The sequence below is a fragment of the Dendropsophus ebraccatus genome, chromosome 13, assembly GCF_027789765.1.
Source record: "Dendropsophus ebraccatus isolate aDenEbr1 chromosome 13, aDenEbr1.pat, whole genome shotgun sequence".
NCBI lineage: Eukaryota > Metazoa > Chordata > Amphibia > Anura > Hylidae > Dendropsophus > Dendropsophus ebraccatus.
Window position 1 is genome coordinate 57,312,349 of NC_091466.1, and position 12,225 is coordinate 57,324,573.

Genomic DNA, 12,225 nt, shown 5'->3' on the forward strand with positions numbered 1-12,225 from the left:
CCTAATGCCATACTTTCGTAACATAATCATCTGCTCCTACATGTTTGGTGTAATGGAGTAATCTACTCATGCTGCAGCATAGTGAAAGTTGATGAGGGTTCCTACATGTCTGCAGTAATACTGAGCTTGGCAATCCTGGTGTATCCAGCCAGCGCCCCCATATGGATTCAGATTTTTGGATACAATGTACAGTCTATAATGCACTATTCCTACTGTGTCATCTGTTTCATCACAGCTCATTACTGTATTTGGGTCATGTGACCTATGATCAGCCACCTTTCCGATTTCAGTCTGCATCGTTTCCTTTTCAAATTTGCTCTGGATTCCACGATGCATCACATGGGCAGCTACAATATTACCATGTCTGCTTGCTGGGAGGACAGTGTAATAATCATTTGTCTCTGTATCTCGCTACATAAGTAAGGAGACTATACGTACACAGCCAGAGAAGCTGTGTAATTGTCAGTAACTCTGTGAGTTTCCATCCACCATTGACTGTTAGAACAAGGAGGCACAGATGCTCTGCTGTAGTAGTGATCCTGGGGCGGCACTCTGCTGCAGTACATTGCCTCACTTCATCCCATCAAGTGCTGCCAAGGAAAGCTGAAGTCTTGCTTTATCCCTGAGCATCTTCAGACCTGTTTTCCCCCCCTCCAGTTACTGCTTCTACAACTTATAAATACTTCCCACTCAAGACACTTTCATAATCACAACTATATTGATACACACCCTGCAGCATGCCCTGAAGGCGGCTCATGTTTCACAATGTACGCACATGGAATGCTCCGTCACAACTGTATTTTAAAAAAAAAAAATTCTTTTTTGAAAGCCTAATTCTAACCGCAATAGTCATAAAAAAAATTAGTTATATTTAACATTTCCTAGCACTACAGACTAAGTGAAATTATATCTTTTGTGTGGGTGCTTTCTATGTTGACAAGACAAGTCTCTTATTCACCTGAACAAATGTTGTTCCATTTTAAAGATGCCGTCCAATAAGGATGCATTTAGGAAGACGTGGAACCACAAGTACACCCTACGGAGTCACTTTGATGGGGTGCGGGCACTAGCATTTCACCCGGTTGAACCTGTCCTGGTGACCGCATCCGAAGATCACACCCTAAAATTGTGGAACTTGCAGAAAACAGTCCCCGCCAAAAAGTGAGTGTATTTTGCTAGCCGTAAATCCTCTTGTAGTTGTGTGAGATAAAACATAGGGCAACTCTCAATAAATGGCCTTTCTTTCTGCTTGCAGGAGTGCCTCTTTCGATGTGGAACCCATCTATACATTCAGAGCTCACTTGTAAGTTTTTGTATTGTAAAAGGATCAAACTATTTCTTTCTAGTGGCGCTTAGCATCACTATCACTTCACAAAACTTTTCAACATGTCATAGAGAAATGTCAAAAGTTTTAATCGGTCCAGGTCTGAACACTCGGGAGAGAGCCAGGAGAAGGTGTGCTGCAGAGCATCCTCTCCCGGCTCTGAGTCAGGTAATTAGTTGGGCTCCATTATAAGTCTGACTTATCATGTGACTCGGAGCCGGGAGAGGATGCACTGCAGCGCGTCTTCTCCTGGCTGTCTCTCCAAATTGGTACGGGTCAGATCACCTGGAGATCAAAATTTTTGATCTGCCCGAGCGCATCCTCTCCACTCACTCAATCGGACTTATATTGGAGTTTGACTGATTACCTGACTCAGAGCCAGGAGAGGATGCGCTGCAGCACGCCATCTCCTGGCTCTCCTGATCAATACAGGTCTGAACACTTGGACCCGCACTGATCAAAACTTTTGACATCTCAGAGACATGTCAAAAGTTTTGATCTGTCTGGGTCTATGACATGTCAAAGGTTTTGAGAAGTGACAGTGACACTTATCCAGAGGTTATCCAGAGTTTTAAAAAAATACAAGATCGATAGGGAAGAGTGATAACAGACGACAAGTGCTGAGCCTTATTATTCTGTGATTTTGTTTTGGTCTCTCGTAGACGTCTGAATTTTTTTTTTTTTTTCCCAGAGGTCCTGTCTTGTCCTTGGTGATCAGCTCTAGTGGAGAACACTGCTACAGTGGGGGCATAGACTCTACAATACAGTGGTGGAAAATGCTAAGCCCAAACGTGGATCCATATGATACATATGGTATGACCCCTCTTCTTCTACATTTCATTCTGTATGCCCCACCTTCTCACAGTTGTAGATGTTAAAAGCAACCCTGTAACCTGCAACTGTATTGATGGACAAATTTTATTTGCCTAATTCTTTGGAAGGGGGTCCCTAAAGAACTAGAATAACGTACATTTTACTTCTCCAAGGGGTTGATCTAAAGGTTTTTTTAAAAAATAGTTTCAAAGGACAGTTAAACTTTAAGGGTGCCTTCACACGTACCGACTCGCAGCAAAAAAAAATCACTGCTAGTTTCTGCTACGAGCCGAGGTCCTGGAAGGCCCCTATCACTACATACAAGCAGTGGTCTGAAAGACCACTGCGTGTATGTAATGCAGTCGCCCCCTTAACCCCTTCGGCTCCCGCACCGCTGTCTCCATACATTACCTGGCTCTGGCTGCACGGGGTCCCGGCGTCTTGCTCTGCTGCCCAGCCAATTAGTGTGTTGCCCAGCCGCAGCCACTGATTGGCTGGGCAGCAGAGCGGGACCCCGTGCAGCCAGAGCCAAGTAATGTATGGAGACAGCGGTGCTGGAGCCGAAGGGGTTAAGGGGGCGGCTGCATTACATACACGCAGTGGTCTTTCAGACCACTGCTTGTATGTAGTGATAGGGGCCTTCCAGGACCTCGGCTCGTAGCAGAAACTCGCAGCGAGTTTTTTTGCTGCGAGCCGGTGGTATGTGTGAAGGCACCCTAAAGGGATTTTCTGGGTGTACTGGGTGCCAACACCCCCGCCGATGAGCTTTCCAGAGCCCCCACTACACTGTGACCTGTAACTTCATTTTGTAGTGTCTCTTACAGCTCTGCTGGAAGGTAAATGTACATTCACCACTCTCCTGTCCCCCGCCACAGACCCCAGTGTTCTCGCTGGCACGTTGGTTGGACACACAGACGCAGTATGGAGTTTGTCGCACAGTGGTGTTAAAGACAGATTGCTCTCTTGTTCAGCTGATGGAACGGTTCGATTATGGAATCCACCAGAAAGTGTTCCTTGTGTTGGCACATACAATGGAAACAAAGGTAAGGAAGCCTGTGTTTCAACTTGCCCGTTAAGTTTACCCTTCTTGGCAGGCACATTTATTGTAAAGGGGCTTTGGATGCATTCATGCCGTTCTGACTATACACTGATGAAGCTTAGATATTAATAAATGTTGTGGTTTATGACTATTCTGCTTGGTTCCAGAACATGGTATCCCCACATCGGTGGATTTTATAGGCTGTGAGCCAGCCCATGCTGTTGCCGCCTTCACCTCTGGCTGCATCGTGATTTATGATCTTGAGACTTCCCAGTCCTTGCTGCAGTTGTCTGCACCCACTGACTCTAGTAAGTATAGTAGTATACACGTCTTTTGCAGGTTGGGTGTCCAGCAAAGAATTTCAAGAAGAATCTTGTCCTATTTCCATAGAAGAGGTGGCCATGTAATGTCTGGTCATCCAAGGTTGATGTTGATTCATGTAGCTATGCTTCAGGATTCTATGAGGCACCAGTGTTTGCAAGGTAGTTCCATGGTACAGGCCCAATACTCGCTTTGTGTGCAGCAGTATGGTGTCAAAACCTTCTTTGTGCCCCCATATTTAACCCTAGGCATGCAAAGGTGTGCATGTATGTGGTGAATGACTGCAATACATGGACTACTAGAATCTGCTAGAGGGGGATTTTTTACAGAGCAACACTGCTTATTACAGCCCATACAGACAAATCCTGAACGAGGTCCCCCCCCACCTGGTTATGATGTCTGTATGATATTACGCGTTATTCTTGTATATGCTAGTGTCGTTTCAGTGGTTTGCAAATGTATGAACACTGATACAGTATTGTCATTTATAAGTATGTTCTTTTCCAGGTATCCCCTTTAGTGGCCACATAAACAAGGTTGTGAGTCACCCTACTCTTCCTGTTACTATTGCTGCCTATGAGGATAGGCACATTAAGTTTTTTGACAACAAGTCTGGTAAGCTTCTATGTATCTTATTATTTTGTATAAAGATTGTTTTTTCATATTTAGTGACCTGGTTCACACGCAGCAGTAGTCATGCAGTTGAATAAGACTCCTTTTTCTCATCATTGGTATTCAGAGACTGAACCATGGTGGACGTCAAGTTGCAATGCTCTCTCTGACTTTAGAATAATGCTCTCTGTGCTTTACAATAGTGGGGAGCCCACCGGTGACTGTTTGGCAAACTTTTAGTATAAGGTGTATGGGCACCTTTATACATAGTGATGAGCACGACTCCTGCATTTGATTACCTGTGGCTGAAGAAGTTGCAGTCCTGGAAAAGATGGATCTGGCCAATGTTATTTATATGGCCTATGGTTGTATCCATGTTTTCCAGGCAGCCTTAGGGTCCATCAGCCACCAGTTTTTAAATGCTGAATGATCAGTCTCGAGCATACTTACGTTGTGCTCATTTCTAATGGTGATTCTTCAGTTTCATTAGTAGTTTAGCTGCTTTATCTTAGCTTTTTTTAATTATTCAACTTAACCTTTTTTTTAAGTTTATTTTTTTATTTTAATTTTTTTGCCTACATTGTAACTGTTTTTATTAGCCTTGTTCCTTGTTGTTTTTTAGGGAAGACCATTCATGCAATGGTTGCACACCTGGATGCAGTTACTAGCCTTGCAGTGGATCCTAATGGAATTTACCTAATGTCTGGAAGTAAGTGCATTTATGTATTGTCAATTTGTGTATGGGAAGAATATGGCAAAACTACGGCTTAACCAGGTGCCATTAAATTAACATGAAATTTAGAATGTATTTGTGTGGGCCTTGGTGGATTTTTTTTTTTTTTTTTTTAGCTATTTTGTAGAAGACACTCCTTACTGACATAGGTGACCAAGACGTCGTCTTCCAGCAGCGTGATGTCTTATTGCTCCATTTGTCTTGCAGGCCATGACAGCTCTATTCGCTTGTGGAATCTGGACAGCAAGACCTGCGTGCAGGAAATAACAGCTCACCGCAAGAAGCTAGACGAATCAATATACGATGTTGCCTTTCACCCATCCAAAGCGTTCATCGCCAGTGCTGGAGCAGATGCCCTGGCTAAGGTCTTTGTGTGACCCTTCAATACCCCTCCCCTCCCCCTGTGCTCACACAGTGCCACAAGTGCATTTTGGAACAAAAATAATGAAAGTCACTTGCGGTATTGAAACAAGTTTTTAGAACATCACTGCCAAGAGGAATTTGCTCCAGTGCTGACACTACAAGATGGCTCCTTCTGCAGGATGGGGAGATACTGGTTACCGCACAGCCGGCGCTACCCTCTTCATCTTCTCATTTATCAGGATGGCCCTATCCAGGGCTTTAATTTACTGTACTCTAATCCCTCCTCTTTCCACAGTAACCAGTATTCGCAGCCCCTGCAGAGGGTGTCTGTCCTATATTATATATACTATAAATATGTTCCTTCTTCTACAATCCATAAAGAGAAAAAAAGGAAAAAAAACAAACATTTTAATTTTATTTTTTGCGCCTTGTACTTTTCAACTTCCGGTCCTGGGTGCACTAGTATTGTGAATCAAGAGCTAGACTAACACGCGGTTTACGGAACCGCTTATCAACTTGCGGATATACTGTAGTGTATTCAGTGGTCTTGGTCACGTCACAGTCACAATGCAATAGTGGAATCATTAACACCTTAAATCACTGTTTCCCTGGAACTTCACAGGACTTGAGGAAAGGAGCAAGGAAGTCCGTTCCGCACTATTCTACCCAGTTCAGATTGCAATACCTTTTGGGAAAGTGTAGCTAACTGTTTTATAGGCTGGCATTATTTCAGTGTCTGGCTGCCAATGAAGGGATTTTAACTTTTTTTTTTTTTTTTGTCACTTTGTCTCTCTCGGACAATGCTAGTGTGTTACTATATATATATATTTTTTTTAAACTTTCGTTCTGCATATATACAGGTTTTAACCTAACTATCGTTTTTATGCTTTTTATTTTTAAGCTGTCACGGAATTGCAGTGTTTTTTGTTTTTATCAAGGTAGTACAAGCCTGAGAATGAAATGAATTTTTTTTTTTTTTTCCCTTTAAATTTTTTTTTTCACATTATAGCCTGGATCCCTTTATAAAGCTAGAAGTCAGTGACGCTGCCAGAAAGCCTGGTGTTAGAGAGGTAAAAACACAACTGGGTGGCTACACACTAACAACTATTTTTTTTTTTTTTTTTTTTAACTGGCAAGAGGGGTTCCATACGCTTTTATCATTGCACCGCCGCCCCTTTTTTAACAATTGCAGCATTCTATCACTGTGTGATATTTTGTATGTTTACTTTATTTACGAGTTAATTTATCCAGACGTTTCCCAGCTACGTTACAACGGCTTAATGTTATTTATTTCAGCTTTATATGTGTTTTTGTTCATGTGACACAGTACTATCAATACTTTTGGATTCAGACAGAATTTTTTTTTTTTTATGACTGAAGGCCATTATTTACTCTGTTCTACAATAAGATTTTTTTTCTTTTTTTTTTTTTTTCTTTCTATATCAGACTGACTGAGTACTGAATGACTGAGTAAAGCAAACTCGCCATTGCAAAACTGAGCAAATTATACCCAAACAATAACTGGTCATCTTACTCTTGCTCCATGGCACTTTGACTATCCTTGACCCTGTAGTGCTCCGCAACTTTAACACCTAAGTCTAAACCACCTTGCATTTTTATTTTTTGTTCTCCTCTGTTACTTCTTAGATTTTTTTTATTTTTTTTCCTTCAGTTTCTGGTATTGACAGAAAAAAACTTCATTTGTGTTATGCATGACTAAAACAATTTCACCTATTTTTTTTTTCTAGTCTTCCACAAAAAGGAAAAAAAAAAATCTTGAGTTTGCGCGTTTTGTAAGGTTTTTTTGTTTTACAGACTGCAAATCGACAATTTTTAAGATTGTACCACAAAAAAAAGCAGTACAGTTGTTGACAAATAATGTATATAAAATGCATATAATAAATATTAAATGGTGTACCTGTATACATTTGCTTTGATTGACACATCCGATTTGACGTCATAACAGGTAATAAGATATTTTTGTAAATAATTTCTATATTTGTTTATATAAAACTACTTCTCCGGGGAGACGTATTAAAATTTGTGTATTTATGTTAACTCTGCATTAACTAGCATAGTGTAGTTCTGTTTTATATAGATGAAATTATGCAGAAAAGTCTATATTTTTATTTTATTCTTGAAATAAACGCCTGCATGTTATGATGAAACCATTTGGATCCTTAAGAGGCACTAACCACAAGGAGAGAGTATTTTTCCTTCCCATTTTAAGAAACTAAAGAAAAAAAATAAAAATGTATAACTCTTAGTAGCCATCTTCTAATTTTCTGATCTGACTGTGGGGTGTTAAGGCACACCAGCTGTACAGTCCACACCTTTTTCTGAGGCTTAAAGGAGAACTCCAGCATTAAAAAAAAAATCTTTAAAATCAAATGGTGTCTGAAAATGAGAGAGGTTTGTAATTTTACCTATATTTAAAAATGCCAAGTCTTCCAGTACTTATCAGCTGCTGTCTGTCCTGGTGTGAAGTGGTGTATTCTTTTTAGTCTGACGCAGTCCTCTTTTCTGCCACCATGAACTGTCCAGATCTGAAGCAAATCCCCATAGAAAACCTTTCCTGCTTTGGACAGTTCCTGTCACAGACAGAGATGGCAGCAGAGAGCACTGTGTCAGACTGGAAAGAATAAACTTTTTCCTGCAGGACATACAGCAGCTGGTAAGTACTGGAAGACTTGGGATTTTTAAATAGAAGTAAATTACAAACCTATGTAACTTTCTGACATCAGTTGATTTGAAAGAAAAAAATCTTTTCGCCTTAATTCCCCTTTTCTTGTGAAGATGGCTTCCTGGTCCATTTCGGCCTGTCCAGGGCCCACAGAAGCTTTAAAACGACTGAAGCAAGTTGACTTTGAGAATGTGCAAAAGGTGCAACTTCTGGACTTGCATATACAGTGTAGCGGGCCAAGCCGTATGCTCACCTCAAGTCAATAGAAGTTGAACAAATTGTGTAGCCATTTTTTGGCCTCACCACCACCAGGTAAAGGTTATAAATCCACTTCTTAGGATTCCAGTGTACCACAGTGAGAGCCATTCACAAATGGAGAAAGCTTGGAACAATAGTAAAACTTATCCGGAGGAGAAAATCAACCAAAATGTAAACAAGAGCACATCGATGACTTATCTAGAAGGTCACAAAGAATGGCAGAGCGACAAACTTTGCAGGCATCTCCTCAGTCAAGGCCAATGTACACAATTCTACAGTTAGAGAGGGGACAGACATGCAAACTGGGAGGCCAGTCTTATATTTGCCAATAAACTAGATGATTTTTGACTTTTTGGATGATAATCTGTGGACTCTGGATTAGCCAAAGCTGGAATCTTTTAGAAAACATGGCCCCCATTCCATCTAGCATAAAGTTATCCCTTCATTTCACAGCAAGAATACTATACAAGTTGGACATAGTGCTGGTCAGGGACTGTTTTGTATCAGAAAATTCTGAAGGGGCATGTTCCGGACCCCAAGTGCTGTTGGGGTACACGGTTGTCTCGAAACGAGTCTGCGTCCTCTAATTCCGTTGTGCTGCTAAAAGACTCATTACATGTTATCACAGATGTTCATTCGTGCCATTACCTTTTCCCTTGCACCCCACTTTATAACAGTACTGGGAAAAGGGGATTCTCCTTCATCACTGTAGGATCAGAACAGAAAGAGAATACCCCAACGGAGCCCAAATGTCTACATTGATCCATAGAGGTCATGTCATGTTGAGAACAGATTACATTAGGAGTGGTAGGAGTTAGACTAAGGGCCTGTGGGTCCTTCCCTCCTTTGCTTTTCTGTCTGGTATGAGTGTGAAGATTCTACAGTAGCCTCATGGACTCAGCTGACTGCACGCCCTGTAGGATGACGTACTAGTACACATCCTTATGGCTTACGGCCGTCATTGATGGAGTATACAGGAAGTGATGCCATTGCCCATTGCTCAGTCAGTGCAGCCTCTAATGTCAGAGGCAAAGGAATGTCGGACACAGTGAAGGGTTGGGTTTTAATAAGAATTTGCTACTTTCTGATTCTGCGTGAAAGGTACCAGATGAAAGAAGCTTTTACACCACATTAGAACCTTGCAGACTGAGTGCAATGAGTAAGTATTTGCCAGTTAGCTGGTACATTATTTCTTTGCATCCTTCCTTCCCTCCATTCATCCCCTCCTTGGTTGTACTTGATGGACGTGTCTTTTTTTTCAACCGTACTATGGAACTATGTATCTCCATATATTAGGGAGATATTATAAGCAGTGTTTTCCCAAAGTATATGAGAGATCCACAAAGTTTTTAAAGCGACTCTGTACCCTCAAGAACTGTCCTGGGGTCCGTTTGGCAGGGGATGCAGTTGTCCTAAAAAAACAACTTTTAAACTTTCAGCCGTGCCAAATTGACATGGCTTATTGTGTCTGTGCCCTAGGCCTGCACCGCCTCTCTGTCCCTCCTTATCATTAGGAATGCTCCAGGCAAGTTTTCTCCTATTCACATGTGCTGGATCGTTAAGGCACCGATTTGACACAAAGCTGCAAGTTTAAAAGTTGTTTTTTAGGACAATAGCTGCATCCCCTGCCGAACGGACCCCAGGACAGATCGTGGATTAAAAGCAGCTATCTGAGGGTACAAGTGGTTTGGGGGGGGGGGTCAGATTGTGGGTACAGAGTCGCTCTGAAGTCTATCATTGCTGCTACTTCTGTAGTTGGAAAAGTCCTTCTACAAAAGGAACCTCTTAAGAACTATTAATGCATTCCGTTTCTCTAACAATGGCTTTAGGATTCTTGCCTGACTCCTCAGCAGTGTTAGATATGGCACAAAGGGCGCAAACCCATCTAATTCTGCTTAGAGAGCTTTCTGGTTAAAACTCTGGTTGAGCGGATACCCTCTAAGCTATGCTCTATTCCGTTCAAGGGGTTTCGTGGGTTTTGACCAAAATTTAGATCACATTTTTGAGTATTTTATAAGGACCAACAACAAAATATAACCCAGTTGTTTAATAAAAGCTCCCAACCTACCAAAGAGTACAGGGAGAAGAGAAACTCAGGTTGCTGGGGTTATTCCAAAGGATGAAAGGATAGGAACTTTATTTTTAACCTAAATTACAACCCTCCCAGGAATGACAGCTGCCCCATAAGAGGAAGGCGTTTGCAATGGGATCTAAATACATTAAATCATCCATCCACTCTGGTTACAATATATAATAATTAAAGAAAAATTTCTGGTCAAGGCCTCCTTTGGTCCAAGAGCCTCTCATGGAGAAAGGTGGCTCCTGGCATTGGGGGCCGTGATTTTTTTTTTTACATTTTATTTATTTTATATTTTTTAACCCATAATAAAGTAGAAGTTTCTGGAAAGTGCAAGATACATAGACTTTTAGTACCTTTTGTTACAATTAGGTATGGTCCTAACCCGCCGAGGTTCGGGTTTGGCTGAACCCGAATGCTCGGCATCGGATTACCGCTGTCTGCCCGCTCCGTGCAGCGGGAGGACCGCCTGGAAAACTTGGATATGGCTATGGCTGTATCCCAGTTTTCCAGGAGTTCCTCCCTCTGGATCCGCCCGCTGCACGGAGCGGGCAGACAGCAGGAATCATTGCGGATGGTTCGGGTTTGTACGAACTCGGTTCGGACCATCCCTAGTTACAATAGAGGAAAGGGGACAAATACATGTCTGACTCTTCTGCTTCACTGTAAGAAAATATGCAGTCCTTTTTGACATACTGTGGTCAGTGAAATAATACAGATAATTTTATTGTGCTTTCTTGCCAAAATAGAAAAAAATGTTTCTTATCTAGTAGAGTTGCTCATTTGCATGCAGTAACATGGGGGACAATGCTTCTACACATTGTCTTGTGTGATGATGAGATGTACATGTATGCAACAAGCTTTTTGTATGGCTGTATCCTTGTTTTCCTGGACCCCTCAGGGCTGTATCCAACTTCTTCAGCCACCAGTATTCAAATGGCAAAGACTGGACTCGCTTGTATTGTGCTCATCTCTAGTTGGCAGCATTGTATTGTACTTGACCAGTTATAGAAGATTGATACACAGTAAGTGGGTTTTCTGTTTAGCTTATTTTTATTAGGGTATTTCGGATAAATTTTAAAAAGTGTGTGTGTGTATGTATATGTATATATATGTGTGTATATATATATATATATATATATATGTATGTATATATATATATATATATATATATGTATGTGTGTATATATATATATATATATATATATATATATATATATATATATATATATATATATATATATATATATATATATATATAATATAAATATATATATATATGTAATCTCTCCCCCCCCCTTTTAATACTTTTTTGGTGGTTTCTGCATGGTTTGGGCAGCAATAAACAGAGGACAGGTCCTCTTTTACGTCTCCTGTGAGTGAGGTCTCCAGAACTGGACACAGTATTACTAGAGATAATACAGCAGGATCACAATCTCCCTCTTCCTACTGGTTATACCTCTAGCTATACAACCCAACATACCATTGGCTTTCCCTACCGCCGGGCTGCACTGGTAACTAACTTTAAGGCTGTCAAAAATCACTACCCCCTAAATCCTTCTCTTCTGAAGTCTTTTCTAACATGAAATTAGACACCCTTAAATAGTGCATACCTTCTTCCCAAGTGTGTAACATTTGGAAACTTTTTGAACCGCAATCTGAACTATTATCCCACAAAGTGTGAATAAACTTCTATTACACACAGTAAAAATGACATAACCCCCCCTCCCCCCCCCCCCCAGGAAAAAATATGCAGATGTAAAAATTATTTGCCGAACCCCAAAGAGGAGAAAACCTTTTATAGCTAAAGGTTTAAAAATATGACTGGTCTTGAAGGAGGAAAGTTTGGGGAAAATTTCGGGAAACATTCCCTCCCCCCAATTCAGCTTAGAGCTTTGTTTACACTGGCAGATTACATCCTTACGCACTTATACTGTGTGTAGTTGATAAAGTGTGTGGTTATCTATAGTATATTTATTCTTGGCCTCCATGTGATGCCTAC

The 12,225-nt window shown here is 41.1% G+C and overlaps 1 protein-coding gene across 4 annotated transcripts in view; it reads left to right on the forward strand.

Annotated features, from left to right (window-relative positions):
• The window catches only part of STRN3 (striatin 3), a 34,379-nt gene extending 26,958 nt beyond the window's left edge, over window positions 1–7,421 (forward strand). For all 4 annotated transcript variants that reach the window (XM_069951203.1, XM_069951205.1, XM_069951206.1 and 1 more), the window contains 8 exons: window positions 986–1,161; window positions 1,256–1,303; window positions 2,016–2,137; window positions 3,013–3,180; window positions 3,344–3,484; window positions 4,005–4,112; window positions 4,732–4,818; window positions 5,050–7,421. In XM_069951203.1, the coding sequence (XP_069807304.1) occupies window positions 986–1,161; window positions 1,256–1,303; window positions 2,016–2,137; window positions 3,013–3,180; window positions 3,344–3,484; window positions 4,005–4,112; window positions 4,732–4,818; window positions 5,050–5,219 (1,020 nt within the window). In that variant the 3' untranslated portion in view covers window positions 5,220–7,421. The remainder of the gene's footprint in view (window positions 1–985; window positions 1,162–1,255; window positions 1,304–2,015; window positions 2,138–3,012; window positions 3,181–3,343; window positions 3,485–4,004; window positions 4,113–4,731; window positions 4,819–5,049) is intronic.
• Window positions 7,422–12,225: the final 4,804 nt, after the last annotated feature.